The sequence below is a fragment of the Schistocerca nitens genome, chromosome 10, assembly GCF_023898315.1.
Source record: "Schistocerca nitens isolate TAMUIC-IGC-003100 chromosome 10, iqSchNite1.1, whole genome shotgun sequence".
Taxonomy (NCBI): domain Eukaryota; kingdom Metazoa; phylum Arthropoda; class Insecta; order Orthoptera; family Acrididae; genus Schistocerca; species Schistocerca nitens.
The window spans coordinates 31,140,144-31,156,379 of record NC_064623.1 but is presented as its reverse complement, the minus strand read 5'-3'; the positions used below and the strand labels follow the sequence as shown (position 1 = coordinate 31,156,379).

At 39.7% G+C, this 16,236-nt stretch overlaps 1 protein-coding gene across 5 annotated transcripts in view; it reads right to left on the bottom strand.

Moving 5' to 3' along the window:
- LOC126210550 (zinc finger protein 239-like) overlaps positions 1 to 16,236 on the bottom strand; it is a 71,608-nt gene that overhangs the window by 16,399 nt on the left and 38,973 nt on the right. For 3 of the 5 annotated variants that reach the window (XM_049939803.1, XM_049939805.1, XM_049939804.1), the window contains exon 4: positions 10,176 to 10,225. In XM_049939803.1, the coding sequence (XP_049795760.1) occupies positions 10,176 to 10,225 (50 nt within the window). Of the gene's footprint in view, positions 1 to 2,761; positions 3,355 to 3,563; positions 3,940 to 10,175; positions 10,226 to 16,236 lie in introns of those variants that run through there. The other 2 variants (XR_007540697.1, XM_049939806.1) reach the window with 2 other exon arrangements.

Below are 16,236 nucleotides of genomic sequence, written 5' to 3'. Positions count from 1 at the left end.
GGCCAAGGTGTTCACGCCAATAAGAGAAAAAAAAAAAAAAAGATACAACTGGCTGCTAAACCCTGATATGTAATACGTACAAAGCATGTATTTCTAATATAGTATTTTCTTTTTTAATTAAGAATATTTGGTATGGTACCTTATAATACATAGACTCGATATGTGTTAAGTGGCGAGCTATCAATAAGCATGGTTTGATGAAAATTGAGTTTCTCTTTACCAACGCCTCCACCCCCTCCCCCACCCTTTCATATGCGGTCCGAAGTAACGCTGTACAGTGTCAACATTGGCTCTTAAGTAAAAAAGTTTAACGGCCCCTGGTCTTCACTGGCTAACCTTACTACACCACCGACATAGTCGAGGACTTACACATTGTAAAATTGACGTTTGTATCAATTTTACCTGACAATTTTGTGAATTTTAACGACATAAAATAAACAATTACATCAATGTATTTGTCAGGTCCACAGACTACGAAACTACTGTGCTTGTAAGGGTTCCGTTTGGCTCAAATTGACAGCTTAATTAGTTTTAGCGTACCGTTTAAAAAAGTCGTTTTTCTTTCATTATCCTCAAGGACTCAAGGATACGTTTACAGTAATAATGTTAATGAACTAGCGGACTGTAATGGTGGCGTAATAGAACAATCAGTAGAGCCCATAAAAGGTCGAATAGCGGGATAGTTCGTGTAGTCCCCAATTTTGGCACACTGCTAAGAGAGAGTGCCATGAACAACATACAAGAAATCCTGACCGGTGGGGGCTTAATGTCGAAATGGGGGTGCGTCTGGAGGTCACTTTCGCACCTTTTTCTTGAATAACTCGAAAAACTGTGGCCTCGAGAGAAAACGGATCCCACAACAAAATTTAACTGCATTAATTGCTGACAAATAATGTCCAGTTCATTTTTTCTGCGAGACTAATAGTTTGTGCGAAGCGAGCGAGAGAGTTTGAAAATCTCGCGCATGGTTTTTGAAGGTTGTTGTGTCACTGCCAGACACCACACTTGTTAGGTGGTAGCTTAAATCGGCCGCGGTCCATTAGTACATGTCGGACCCGCGTGTCGCCACTGTCAGGATCGCAGATCGAGCGCCACCACACGGCAGGTCTCGAGAGACGTACTAGCACTCGCCCCAGTTGTACGACGACGTTGCTAGCGACTATACTGACGAAGCCTTTGCTCTCATTTGCCGAGAGACAGTTAGAATAGCCTTCATCTAAGTTAATGGCTACGACTTAGCAAGGCGCCAATTGTCACAGTGCATGTATCTTACGAGTCTCACTTGTATCGCCACAATCTCCAGATGTCTCATCAAGAACGATGTATACAAGGACTGATTAAAAGTTAAGTATATTCCAAAGCTACGTATTTTCTTTATAGCATTCATTAAGTCTCCTGTTTCAGACCTCACTCCATCCTTCGTGAGTTAGCGCGTGCATCTTGGCCGCCTCTTTCAGTTAGTGTGCATAGTGTTGGCAAGACTGCCGACACTACAAAGGTTATCTAGTAAATTACGGGTTGCATAAAACGACAGCAGTAGGTGCAGTTGACCATGTTGTAGCACTGAATCGAATAGTGTGCATGTGATTGGTTCCTGAGTCTTGAAGATAAAATGAGGATATATTGATCATCTAAACCTATCATCTAGTTATGTTTATTTCTAAGTGTTAAGACTCCCGTAAACGATCAAAAATTTTGTCATCAAACTTAATGACGCTTTCAAAATATCTGATCGCGAACGGTGCTATTTGACGTGTTTGTCAAGCGTAAATCGTGTTTGACGTGTTTCTCAGAAATTTTGCTTGACGGAAAATGTGACAAAATGGTGGACGTTATATTTGACCATGTTTCGCTGCATATTTTTATATTACTGGAAAATTGTTTTATTAGTATAGTGAGTTCCCACACCTTGGGAATTGTAGTCAAGTATAAAAACAAAATAGCACTGACAATAGCACACTTTTGTGCCAATATCAATGCAACAAAAAGTATACTCTAAATGATATTTCACGAGTGGCTAAACATTCATCTCTTACCATGGTGCAGAGAGTAAATTCATCTGTAATGTGACAATTGCACTCACCATCGTCAACAGGAACTAAGTGTCAAGCAAGTATCATGAACTGTGCATATCAGGACAATATATACTTCAACAGTTCAAGTCTTGCTGTATCCATCAGGCAAGATGATTTTTGTAGATATGTTGTGTCATTAAAACTCAGCAGCATTTTGGGCCGATTGCACCAACGCCGATTATACAGCAAGATAACAGAGGGTCCCGTCATCACGGTTATAACTTAATCGCAACTAAGTTGGCTCTGTGCTGCATCAGCGTTAAATGCCGATTACCAAAACACGGTTAGCTAATCGGGAGTTTGACTGCGGTTACCTCCACGTGTTACAAAGGAAAATGCCGATATACATGCAAAGATAATGATATTCGTTGTCTGCCTGTGGCAAGGGTGTTGTAACCGCCTTGGTCTGTGGTACTTACGCGCGCTTTTTATATTGTTGGCTTAACATAAGCGTTGTTACTGCACTGTGGAGAACAAGAAAAGGACGCCAAATTTTTCCAAATTCGAAGAATACATGCTTTTGGAGTTGGTTGCCTCCAATTCAAGTATATTAGAGTGTAAAAAAACGGATGGTTGCACAGTTAGGGAAAAACTGGATGCATGGGAAAATATAGCAATACAATTTAATTCAACTCCAGGTAAGATTAAATTTTATTTAAATCACAAATCAATAAATATCTGTTACTAATGTATATTAAAACACAGTTTTTCATGGCACTTAGATTAATATTGAATAACAATTCAAGATACACACAACAAAAATGATATCAGCTACTACAAAATATATCCATTTCAGGTGTAACTAAAAGAAGGCCCGAAAGACTTAAAACATGTTACGAGAATATGAAGAGGAGGTTGCAGAAGGATTTGGCTGAAGAGAAGATTCAAGTCTATAAAACAGGAGGTGGGGAGGCAGTACCACACCTAAAAAGAGTCCACACGAGGCAAAACTACTGGAAATAGTTGGCTCATCATTGAAGCCACTGGAAAATACCTTTGATTCGAATGCACAGTACAGTGTAATAATGGATCTAAATGTAGATGTAGCAGATGATGCAGCAGTTGGTGATGCCAGCAGTACCATAAACAGTAATTGAACTGTAATTGCTTCTGAAGCTGGCGAAAGCCTGATCCCAGCACGGGTTGTTATGGAGAATGTTCAAGTGCAGAGACACAAGAAACATGTATTCAGAGAAGGCTGCCACCGAGACCTAAACCAACTTCCTCCTCTGTACTGGACAGTGTGATGCAGAAGAGGGTGGAAGTACTCCAGCAGCAGCTGGAAATGATGAAGAGAGAACATATGAAAGAAATGAGAATTAAAAAAAAAAATCTTAAAATTTTGGCACTAAAAGAAAAAATAAAATATTGGAAGTGGAAGAATTCCACCAAATGTAATGTAAATGTTTTTTTAAACATTTCGTTATTTGTGCACTATAATAATTTCAAATAAAAATAATTACATACATGTATTAAGTAACAGTTTACCTCAGTGAAAATGTTCATCAATGATAGTGCGACGAACTGCTCGTCCTGGTAATGTGTCATCACGATACATTTGTTGACCGGAAGGCATTGGCTCATTATTGTCAATATTGGGGCCCCTCTTGCTATGCAACAGCCTCTGCAACAGTCTCAGCAGCAGCCGCATAATTTCCATATTTTCTGGTGGCTCTTCCTTGCTTGTGCTCCTTGTAATATTATGCAAGGCAGCTGTACTTATGATAATTGCCATTGTCTTTTGTGGATTACACCTCATTCCCATAGATAAAATGGGGAATCTCCTTTTCCACAAACCATACAGTCTCTCCACAGTGTTCCTTGTTGTAATGTGAGACCTATTATATTGGTGCTCTGCTGCACTCTGTGGATTTGAAAGTAGTGTCAATAAGTGAGGTCTGCATGCATAGCCACTATCTCCTAGTAAGTGACCGACTGGTATTTCTCCATTTTCAAACTGTGCCCTTCGAGCGCAAATACGAAATATTATACTATTGTGCACAGAGCCAGGCCACCAAGCCACAATGTCCCGCGTTCTTAAATTGTGGTCACTGATTGTTTGACAATTAAAGGAGAAATATGATTTCCTATTGCGGAAAGTTCTGCATTCTGTCCCCCAGGTGTCTGAATCCTTATATGAGTCAATCCACTGTACCAATGACTCCAGGAAATCCAGCCAGTGTGCTGAAACCATCCATCACAGAGTGTACTTCCACTCGAGAAGGAAACATTATGTATTGACGAGACATTGTTGCTATGATTCCCGACACTTCACTTATAATTCTTTGTGCCGTTGTAGAATGTATATTAGCACTGTCACCAATTACTATATTAATATGCTCCAGTTGCGTATGCTGCCCATAATGTCATCAGAAGTCTGATCATGGGCGAGATGAGATTATTTCGGTAAGTTGGAAATTCTAACCTATTGTGGATTTGATCCAATAACCACCACACTGTTTCTTTTGAAAAACGAAACCTCTCTTCAAGTTTCCGGTCACCATAATCTTCGAAAGGATTTCCCCTTTTCACAAGTACACCAACATGGTTTGTGATGATTTATATGTTGAAGGTATATCATTCCCTCGTCTTCTATGCCATTAAAACATCAAAATACTCTGCCATGTTACGTATTTACAATAAGTTAACCGTGATCAATTCAAGATAAGCGACCCTTTGAGCTCAGTTAACTTTAATCACAATCAAATCCCTCGATTTACTTTGATCAAGGTCGGTGCAGCCGAATATTGAGTTAATCAGGGTTAAATGCTGACTTGACCGCGGTTAACTTCTAATCGACATTGGTGCAGTCGGCCCTTAAAGTTAACTTATAAATGACTATAGACTGTGAAGAGTGCAGTCCATATTAACATACGCATTTTCTGGTCTCACTAAATGAACAATTTTACCAGATATCCATAAAACTTTGACAATTCAGTTCTAACGAAATTTTGTCTGCTGAAAACAGTCCAGTCATCTTTGAAGTGAGACAGAAAGACTGATGTGAAGTGCTCCCATCCATGTTACACACCAGTACTGTGAGCCAAGTATATATGAGTTACATGCGTACACAGCAAATCACTTGTGGAAGAAATATCACATGGGCAGCAGATGTACATGCTGCCATGATGCTCACCATGAAGGACACTGTTTCATAATTCAATCAACAGGGTGACAGCAGTGTTGCCTACAAGAGTTAACTAATGCCAGTGCCACATTTTGCATTTTGTCAAGGTTAAAACCATAATCATCATTAACTAAAACATTCACCAAATGTCTCGTAATACCTGTCCTGAAAACTGAATCTCAGAAGGATGACACAGATGTTGAAATCTGCATGTTCTCACAGTTCATTGTATGGCTTGCCTGTTTACTGTGCTCAAATACAGAAGATTTATCACACTGTAGCAGTGTGATACAGCATCGATGTTCCATGCAATGTTCTTGAATTGTATGTAAATTACGTCCAATATCTGACAAACCATACTGACAGAGAATCTTATACAACCCTGCCTTCCACAGAATCTAGCTGTTATTCACAGTGTCAATGAGTGTGGCTATCTTTGGTAATGGCAGAAAAATAGCCACGACTTTGTTTAGAGAGAATGTGGCCCATTTTATTGGTTCCATGTTTAAGCAGTGCAAAAACAATCCTTCCTATAAATTGGTTTCTGTAAAAATTTTCCTGGCCAAGCAAATAGCAGGAAATGGACAAATAGAGTATCAAAGTGACTAGTGTGAGGTATAGCTTTGCAAAAACATATTTAAATACTTGAATGTAATCAGGATACTTAAGAAAAACTTTTTTTGGTGATTAGGCAAAACAATTATTTCATGAGCAGCTGCTACTAGTTATGTAAATGAAGTGTCAAGAAGTTCACATTTTGTGCATAAAAGTTGTATTGGCAGGATATTTAACGGTCAAACTAGTTTCCTTCCAATTGGGTACTAAATTTAGGACACTTTGAGAGCAGAAGACCTAATGAGAGCAAAATGAGGTGTCAAAAATATCAAGCTTTCTGAATAAAATTTGAAAATAGATAAAAAACCGAAAAAACTGTCAAATGTTTTATGAACTTATGTATCTAAAAAGGAAGAAGTAAAACAGATGAGAGAAACATTTACTGCATTATTGAATGGTGCTCTAAATTATGTACAGCATATGAACTAGCAATTCACAGCAATTGAGAATTTGAAGTTCAATGTTTAACTTAGAATCTTAGAATTTTAAAGAGTTGTGCAGGATATTTGTCAGGTGGATTATGTAGACCGTGCAGTCTGCTGCTGTGTGGCCTCAACACATTTCAATCATCTAAGGCCAAAGGTATAAAAAGGTTCCAACAATTTTTTAGTTTCAAACTTTTTACAATAGAGAATCCTTCAAATTCTTTATCAGTACCTCATTTGCTGTACATGATTTCGAACATAATCCAAAGACATGTCAAATATTTCTGTAATCTATTTTATTTCTTACTTTTGGATCAATCATTACACAAATTTATATATTTTTGTAGGAGGCAGTTTGCCTTTAACTGTTAGGGAGGCCAGGAACTTGAGCTTCCCTCTTAGCGTCTTGAGGCAGGGCACTCAGCTTTGAATTTAATTGCAAAGCCCTGCAAATCGACCGTGGTGGATAACCATTGTCTGAAAAATGTTTTATGTGGTAGTTTTCCTGTAGATGGTCTTTATTAGCAATAATATGTGCTCCTTGAGCAAGTGTATCAGGAATACAATATTAGTCTGTAGATGTGATAACAGCTGCCTGCTTGCAGATGAACATTTACATTAGTCAGCCTGCAAGAGACACTATGTCTCAGGGTGCTGTATGTTTTAATAAAAACCAAGACATCCAGGAAAGGGAGCCATACCTCTTTTTCCAGCCCAAGGCAAATTTTACGTTTCCATGAATGGAATTCAGTTGGTACAAAAATTGAAGTTTCTCTTCCCACTGGGGTTGCTCTAAATAAATGTCATCCACCTACCTCCAAAAGATAACCTGCTGTATCCACTGCCTTGTCCGCAAAACCTTCATGGTGATTCAAAGTTTCAGAGGTTCATGTGAGTAATTTTAAAGCATGCATGTTCCCCCAGCCATAATTACAGGAACGCTGTTGTTGGAACAGGAATATATGCACGGATGTTTAGCACCTACTCAAGTTTATTTAGCGAACAGAATTACACATGAAACACAGACAAGAATAAATAAAAATATGTAAAGAAATAAACATAAATGATGCATTAAAAAACTGTTGTTAAATGCTGATTTTGAGTCTCCTTGTCCAGTCAAGGCTTGATGGTGTAGCCATGAAAAAGTTCTTTGGATCACCCAGATAAGCTCTCAATTTGCACTACTCAACAATGTTCCAGAAGGAATCGTTACATGCTCCACAGTCACAGCTTAGGATTGGCTGCTTACTTACCCCATTTGTGCAGGTTTTGTGCACAATATCTGGGTCCTGTCTGAATGCAATTTAAATTCTTCCACTCATGCCATGGGAGTTCAAAGCACTTGGGTCTCTGCAGATGTCGGTCTTTGGGCATTCCAGGTTTCATGCTATTTGCTGTCAATGGTGTAGTTGCTATCAGCAAGCTGTTGGCCCGATCACAGAGGTGGATTTTTGGAATGAAGTTAGCTTGTTGCCAACCCTGGAACATCTTCATGGATGGTAAGTTGAAGGTTATTCATTATTTTGAAATATCCTTTCAACAGGGTTTCTTGCCTCATTAACAGTGGAGGGGTTATAAGGCTGAGTGCTGGAAGCCAGGATAGTGGAGTAATTCTTACACACCCAGAGATGATTCTCAAGGTTGTCTTGAGTTGAGTGTGTATCTTATTTACATAAGGGCTGTTTAACAACATCAGAGCACAATATTGAGCCCCAGAAAACACTATGCTGACTGCATAAATTCAAAGCACATTTGATAATGTTCCCCAGTTAGTACTGCAGAGTTCCTAAACAAGATTGTTCCATGTGCCTAATTTCCAAGAAGTATTTTTGGGATGGTTCTTGAAGGGGAGTGTCCTATCAAGGGTCATTCCTAGATAACCTGGATGACTGGTAGGAATGCACTGTGCCACTCATACAGATCTCCAGTTTATCATCTGCTGCCCTGTTGTTTAAGGGGAAATCCTGACTTTGGATTTAGAAAGATTGAGTATGAGTCTCTTACATGGTGAAATACTTATGTAGTTCATTGAGATCATCAGTTAGGATGTTTTCAGCAGTTTTGAACTCCTAGTACTGAACTGCAAGTGATACATATTTAGTATATCCAAACTTCTCGGCAGTGAGTTCATGGCTGTCAGAGATATAAAGATTGAAAATTAAAGGAGAAAATACTGACCCCTTAGGTAGTCCAGTATTTAATTTCTTTTCTTTTCTTTGGTTATAGGATTACCGTAGACTACTCTGAAGCATCTGTCTGAAAGCATGTTATTAATTAGTCTTGATGTGATTTGGCAGGGGATGACTCTGACCAACTTATATGAGCCCCCCTTTCTACTACAATGTATCATAAGTAGCAATGAAGTCGTGAAGACTACAGATGTCTTTGGTTGTTTCTAAAATACAGCTATGATTTGTGCTTTGAAGCATAGTACCTTGTGCATGCGTCTCCTGTTTGGTTTGAAACCTGCTTGTTGTACAGGGATGTTTTCCATATTCTTGTGTCTATCCTGTTTAATGGCAGTCTTTTCAAAAGTTGGTAGTAACAACTGAGGATTACTATTGGAAATAATTTTCTAAATTATCTGAAAGTTTCTATTCAGGATAGCGATAACTTTAAAATTATGAAAGCATTTGGTAGACATCCTGATTTTAGGATCCTTGTAAAAAAATTTTGTCAGTCATACCCTTGTCCTCTTCCAAGAGCAAGCTAGAAATTCAGGGTTTAACCCATCAACACCAAGTAATTTGCCTGTCTTTACATCCTGGAGAGTGGAGAGCTGTTTCTAGTTCCCCTAGTGTGAAGTCCTGATAGAACTGTGTATCGGCTGACATTATTTGCCAAATGTTACTGAAGTCCTTTTTTATTTTTTGAGAGTGCTCTGTCTTTTGGGGCTTTTGAGAGTTAAACAATCCTGTCTGGCCTGGTGTCACTGAGTAACCTACCCAAGTTGGTGGGCTGCTTCCACATAACTTCTTAGCAAGCTCCACGACTGACTTGATTTCTTCAAATTCAACTCTATTGTTGTTTTGAGCCATTTCTCTCTTCCTGATTCATACATTTTTCGCATCAGTTCATGAGCTAGACCAGGATAATCATGTGTCATGTATGATTTATAATGTTCTTTACATTCATGGTTCCACCCTACAATATATTTCTTACGGTAACCACTCGGCACACATTTCTTTTCAGTCAAGATTACAGCACTACCAGATCTGTCTCAGTTTACAGGTTAAGTTGGATCCATTGGATTACTTTATCAAATTTCTTGGAGCCATGCGGTGTAGCCATGTGGTTTGACACACCTCGCCACGGTCTGCACGGCTCCCCCCATTCGAGGTTCGAGTCCTCCCTCGGACATGGGAATATAAGTATTGTCCTTAGCGTAAGTTAGTTTGAGTTAGAGTAAGTAGTGTGTAAGCCTACAGACCAATGACCTCAGCAATTTGATCCCATAGAAACTTACCACCAAGTTTCTTGGAGAATATTTCCCAGTTTACCCATTGAAATTTTCATGGTCTAGGAGAGGGTCAAATAACTACAATCTGGCACCTCCTTCGCACATGAAATGTGTGTTGGCTGTTTGGAGGGTCACATGGAACAGTTCTGAATATTTAGAGGTTGGTTTTGAGAATTTCGTGATGAGATGCAGAAATCAGGGTTGTACACTCTGTTCCATGATCCAGACCTAACACACCCTCATCTTTTGCATCTCCAATTCTGGTGCTGCAGTAGCATTCTGGCCACAGGTGTTACATATCCACAATGTATGATGGCCAAATCAAGCATGTGAACCTTACCAGTGTCAGAAACCAGCATTTCCTATTCCACGTACACTTGAGTATTGTGGTATCTTCTGCTGCAGCACTTACAAGCTACAAAAGCACCCATGCACAAAATGAAAAAGGAGAGATACAAAAAAGTGTACAATACCTTTCTGGTTCACTGCCACTATTTGTTGACTCCACTTCATGTTTGAGTTCCTGGAAGAAGGATTAAGAGTATTAAGAGTATTAATAATAATAATAATAATAATAATAATAATAATAATAATGGACCCAGCACTACAATATGGTGCTGAAACATGAACCATTTGCAAAGCTAATAAGAACAGTGTCCCAACATTTTAAATGAATGTCAAAAGATATAATCTTAAGTCCCAAAAAACAAAAGAAGTGTCATCTAATCACTCAAGTTGGCTAGAACATTTTACAGTGGTGTTGCCCAACATGAAAATACATGGTTCCTGTGGGAAAAGCTGTTCAGGCTGACTGTGCAAGCAATGGAGTGACTCACAGAATTGGATCATACTTCAGTCCTAATCCTGGATGGATGATGGTGAATCATTATAATGAACTTTAAGTCCAAAATAAAAAGCATATTTTTCATCAGGAGTCTTCAAATTTATTAGATGCAACCAGCCACAATTTCATCTCCTGTTCCAATCTCTTCATCTCAGTACAGTACCCACACCCATCCACCTTAACTATTATTGTGTGTATTCTAATCTCCATTTTCTTCTACAATCGCATCTCTCTGCAGCTCTCTCTTCTTTTAGTTAATGTTTTTCAGTCATTCCTTTCCTCAACAATCCTACACGGAATTTTGTCATTTCTAATCAGTCTACATAATTTTCAGCACCCTTATATAGCACATCTCAAGCACTTTTATTCTATTCTTTCCAATTTTTCACAGTCCATGATTCACTTCAATAAAATGCTGCACTCCAGACGTATTTTCTCAGAAATTTCTTTTACTAATTAAGGTCAATGTAAAGTAAGTTCACTATCAGATGACCACCACTGCACATCAACATCATCGATCCAACACCACGAGAATATAGGGTATCACAGTTAGGTCAGATGAATACAAGTACAGAGAATTAGGAGAACATTTGTTTGAGGACTGGAATTTTTCACAGGAAACCACTTGCCCAAGAGTTGAATTACACACTAATTTTGTGTTAAAAACGATTATGTTTAATTACTGAACAATGGTACTTTAAAGGCACCAAAGACACAGAAGCTATTAAATGCAGTTTTTCAGCAACAATTATCCACAGTTTCTATGTGATGCTAAGACTTATGCACTCTCACTAACAATTGTCAAACAACAGTAACACTTTTTCTGTCCTAAGGATGAATAAGAATTAATTGAGATAGGAGGAGGAGGACATTAGTGTTTAACGTCCCGTCGACAACGAGGTCATTAGAGACGGAGCGCAAGCTTGCGTGAGGGAAGGATGGGGAAGGAAATCGGCCGTGCCCTTTCAAAGGAACCATCCCTGTATTTGCCTGAAGCGATTTAGGGAAATCACGGAAAACCTAAATCAGGATTGCCGGAGACGGGATTGAACCGTCGTCCTCCCGAATGCGAGTCCAGTGTGCTAACCACTGCGCCACCTCGCTAGGTAATTAATTGAGATAATTATGTTTCAGTAAGGTCGAGCAGATATTACAACTGTTATAATTAAGGAATGAGGAGGTTCCACGCAGATCAGAGAGGAAAGGAATATGTGGAAAGCACTGATAAGGAGAAGGGACAGGATGATTAGGCATCTGTTGAGACATGAGGAAATGACTTCCATGGTACTAGAGGGAGCTGTAGAGGGCAAAAACTGTAGAGGAAGACAGAGGTTGGAATACATCCAGCAAATAATTAAGGACATAGGTTGCAAGTGCTACTCTGAGATGAAGAGGTTAGCACAGGAGAGGAATTCGTAGTGGGCCACATCAAACCAGTAAGAAGACTGATGGGAAAAAAATTACATAATGGTGAGCTGACTGCCCGTTTCATGGATCCAGTTACTTTGCAGTGTATTGTATGCTTATATATTTCTGTTGTGTTATTTTTTATACTTTGTGAGCCTCTGCTTTTTATTTCTTCACTCTATTGCTGGGTCACTGACTCTATTCTGTTTATCTACTTCCATCGTGCAGCAATCAGCCAGGGCTAATACGGACTATGCCACACTGACAGTACTAGTTCTATCATACTATTCCAGCCAAGAGTATTGAAGTATAGCTCCCCCACAAGCAGGTCCAAATCACCTATTTTACAAAGTTTATCATGAGGTATGAATAGCATCTTATTCATTAGTTGAGCAAGAAGCAGGTTTTACTTTATCACGAAGTGACACAGTGCACTAATGGGCAATCAGTAGACTTTTGGGTAACAGTTCCTGGAGCTGCACAATCATTTCAACTCTTATCACTTTTAAGCTCCATGACACCTCACCTTGACACGCTGCCGAGATGATGGGAAACACAAGATTCATCTAGAAACCAGCTCTCGCCTGCTCCTGCTCCTGTCCCCCTCCCCCCCTGCTCTCTCTCTCTCTCTCTCTCTCTCTCTCTCTCTCTCTCTCTCTCTCTCTCTCTCTCTCTCTGTGTGTGTGTGTGTGTGTGTGTGTGTGTGTGTGTGTGTGTGTGTGTGTGTGTGTAATTGCAATGCATGATGTCAGTTTTTTTTTTTTTTTTCTATTCCTGTACTGCCAGCTTTTGTGTTGATATTGTGTTCTGCCACCTGTTCATCTGATTTAATTAGTACTGGCATGGGCCAATTAGAGCCCCGAGTAGTTGCAAGCCTAGATTCATTTTCAAAAAGAAAATGTGACTGACCCTCCATAACCATGTACATCTTATCTGTCTATTGTGGACACCTATTTCCAGTCATAGCTATCCTGTGTGGAGGCAACACAGTAGTTTGCTTAGGAAGCTATAAGCTTCGACAGCTGATCACGATAGCCTTGCTAACTTACGTCATATCGTTATGCATCCTTCTACTTACTAAAATTTAAATGCATTGATAAAATATGTTTCATATGCATAAGCAATGCACTCATTACTAATGTAGTCTTCACCACCTTTTTCATAACTGAATAACAAACTTATGAACCTGATTAAACAGTATGTTTAAGTTCAGAATTACTAGTCTGCACCATTATTCTATACATTTTGCTAATTGATCATTCTGGCTGGCCTGTAAATAACCAGTTGATTATTTGAGTGTGAAGCCACACCAATACACAATCGTGAATCATTTTACTGGTTTGCAGCAACACCTTCTCATCATTATTCATTTCATCTATTGCTAGATGCCATGTGCAGAATGTACAGATCACATTATTATACTACTCAAGACATGCTTTAGTTGCAGGACATTCTGTTTTTTCCAGCTTTGCCATCACGACTTTTATTCCACTTTGTCACTCAACACTACTGTTGTGAACTAAGAAACTGCATTGCTTTTAGAGGGGTGCGATGCACAAACCCTGGTTCGCTCCTGTTGGGAATAGCTTACTGTATTCGGCACTGCAGCCATCTTTAGTAGGACTTCTCTGTTATACCTGTAATCGTGCTTTTACGTCTCAGTCTTATCGGGTTACTAACAGAAGACTTTTATTCAAAGTTCTTATTTTGACATAGTCACACCCACTGTTAGATTATCTGCTTGTCTGACTTATATGCATAATACTAATTTCAGATCTTTCCTATTCTATTTGCTTGAAATGTTCTTTGTGTTGCCAAAATCTGATCTACACTCCCAAATACGTCTAAGGCTAGCCTTCTGCAATGTATCGATGAACTGTTAGCTTGGGAAGAAGGCCAAATTACCCTTCATCGTGCCACCACACACATCTTTTCCATTATCTATTGTTATCTTTGGTCTAGTAACATTCATTTTATGTAATCAAGGATACTGTGAAAGATCCAAATTGCCAAAACCAACTCTACCTAACCAGAAGCTGTGGGGTGACAACATAGTTAAAGGCATTCTGAAACATGATGTTGTTCAAGCATGGCCTTCTCTTAATTGTTACACATTAGGGGTTAGTATATTAATGTGTGTTAGTTTGTTTTCATTGGATATATTGGTCCTTTTATGTATTCCATAATATGGGAAGTGTATTAGCTGCTATACATTAATAATGGTGAAATTATGCAGAGCATTATAGTACTTGATTAAAGACAATATAAATAATATGCTTCATGTGAAATTACATTAAATGAGATTTAAACAATTAATGTGTTAACAGGATTAGTTCATTGAAAGGAATATATGAATAAATAGCAAGTTTTCACTATATTTTCGAATTAGTCCTTGGCATTACAACTGTTATACAACTTATTAACTTTGTCAAACTAAACCCCTTAGAGCCTCCGCGCATCCACCCCTCATAACCTGTGAGACGAGATCGCTCCCCCTGACAACCATTCAAGGCAGCATCAATGCTGTCATTTGCAACCACGGTGCACCATAACTGCACTCAGTTGTCGCCAACACTCCATCATAGGCACTGCCCAGCTAACATGTCTTGGCGGCCATTGCCCTATCCCTGACAGCTTGGTACACCGTCACTGCACCCATCGTCATCTCTACATCATCGTGCCACAGCTTCAGCACACCACTCCAATTGTCCACATATCTCTATTGTCAATAATCAAAATTGACCAATACAAATGATAAATTATTGTACTTGTATTTCTAAACTAAAAGAAATTCTCAAACTTTGTAACCTTGCCCCTTTTTACTAAATTTAGAAAATTTTCTATATAACTTACCTTCCATTACAAAGTAGCACCTTTTAGCAAGTGCCACCTGGCCGAGTGAGCAATTTCTTAATTAAACGTTTTCAATCATTTAAATAATTCAGGTACTGTGTCGGTAATTTTGGGATCAGTAATCTGCTTCTACACTGTATTGTTAATCAAAAGTTTTAATTTTTCGAAGTTTTGTTATGCACTCAGTCTAACAGTGCTCCACTGCAAAGCCACGGCTAGCACGGGCTGGTTCTGTACCAGCTACTGCCCGATATTACCACCGACCCACACCCCTTTCAAGTGCATACCATTCTCACAGTGAGTAACGTTAATGGGGTGACGCTTTGGAAGCGTAGCTGACGACTGTACACGTCTACCGTACCCCAACAACCGACCGTGCTAACAGACAGGAAAACTGAGATTTCACTTTGTGGCACGAACAGCAAGAGCTCGGTTCTGAATAGTGATCTGCCACAGGGTTCCGCACTAGCACTCATTCTTTTCAGTCCGTACGTTGCCAGCACGCCATACAAGAAATTATGTAAATTTGCGTACAAAGATGACCTAGCCTTTGCATATCAAAGTAAAAATTCTAACACCCTTTATAAAGTATTGAATGCAGACCTGGAAGTACTGAACAACTATTACTCCAAGTGGCTTCTACATCCAAACCCTAATAAAAAACACCAGCACCATAATGCACCTTAACGACAGAGACTCAAATGGAGACTACAACTCTTACGAATGGCCAAAACATCAGGCTGAGCATAAGCCTAAATACTCAGGAGCAAAAGTAGATCACATTCTTATTTACAGCTCACATCCAGAAGATACAAACTAAAGTCCCGTAATGTTTTCCTGTCGAAACCATCTGGAATGATACGGAGTGTGTAGCGAGCACACTGAGTACTTCAGCACTAGCCCTTGTCCGCAGCGTGGCTGAATACTATTTGGCAGTCTGGATGAGAAATGCACGTGTAGCTACAATGGATGTCCAACTGAAGGAGACAAAGCGGATAATCTCTGGAGCAGTCAGGGCCAGCCTGTGTGCCTGGCTCCCCATCCTAGTAAACATAGAGCCCCCTGAAATTAGGCAACCACAGTTCGCTACAGGAACACACAGAAAAATCCTAGATAACCTAGAACACTCTATACAATGAGACCTATCACCCCTAAACAGACTTAAATCCAGGTCACCCATTCCGATCAGGCGCTCTCCCCACGGCACCACCCAGCCACCTGGCACGATGGCCGTTGCCGGGAGCCCTGATGCCCCAGGAAGACAGGCATCTACTCCTTGGCATACGTGGGGAGTTTACAGCTCAGGCATCAGCAGTTGCAATCCCTGTGTTGTCAGGGGGCTACCACCAAATGGGTACGTGACGGCCCCACCACAACAGATACTGTGCTGGATATCGGGCGCAGAGAAATCCAATACTGTCATGGGGGCG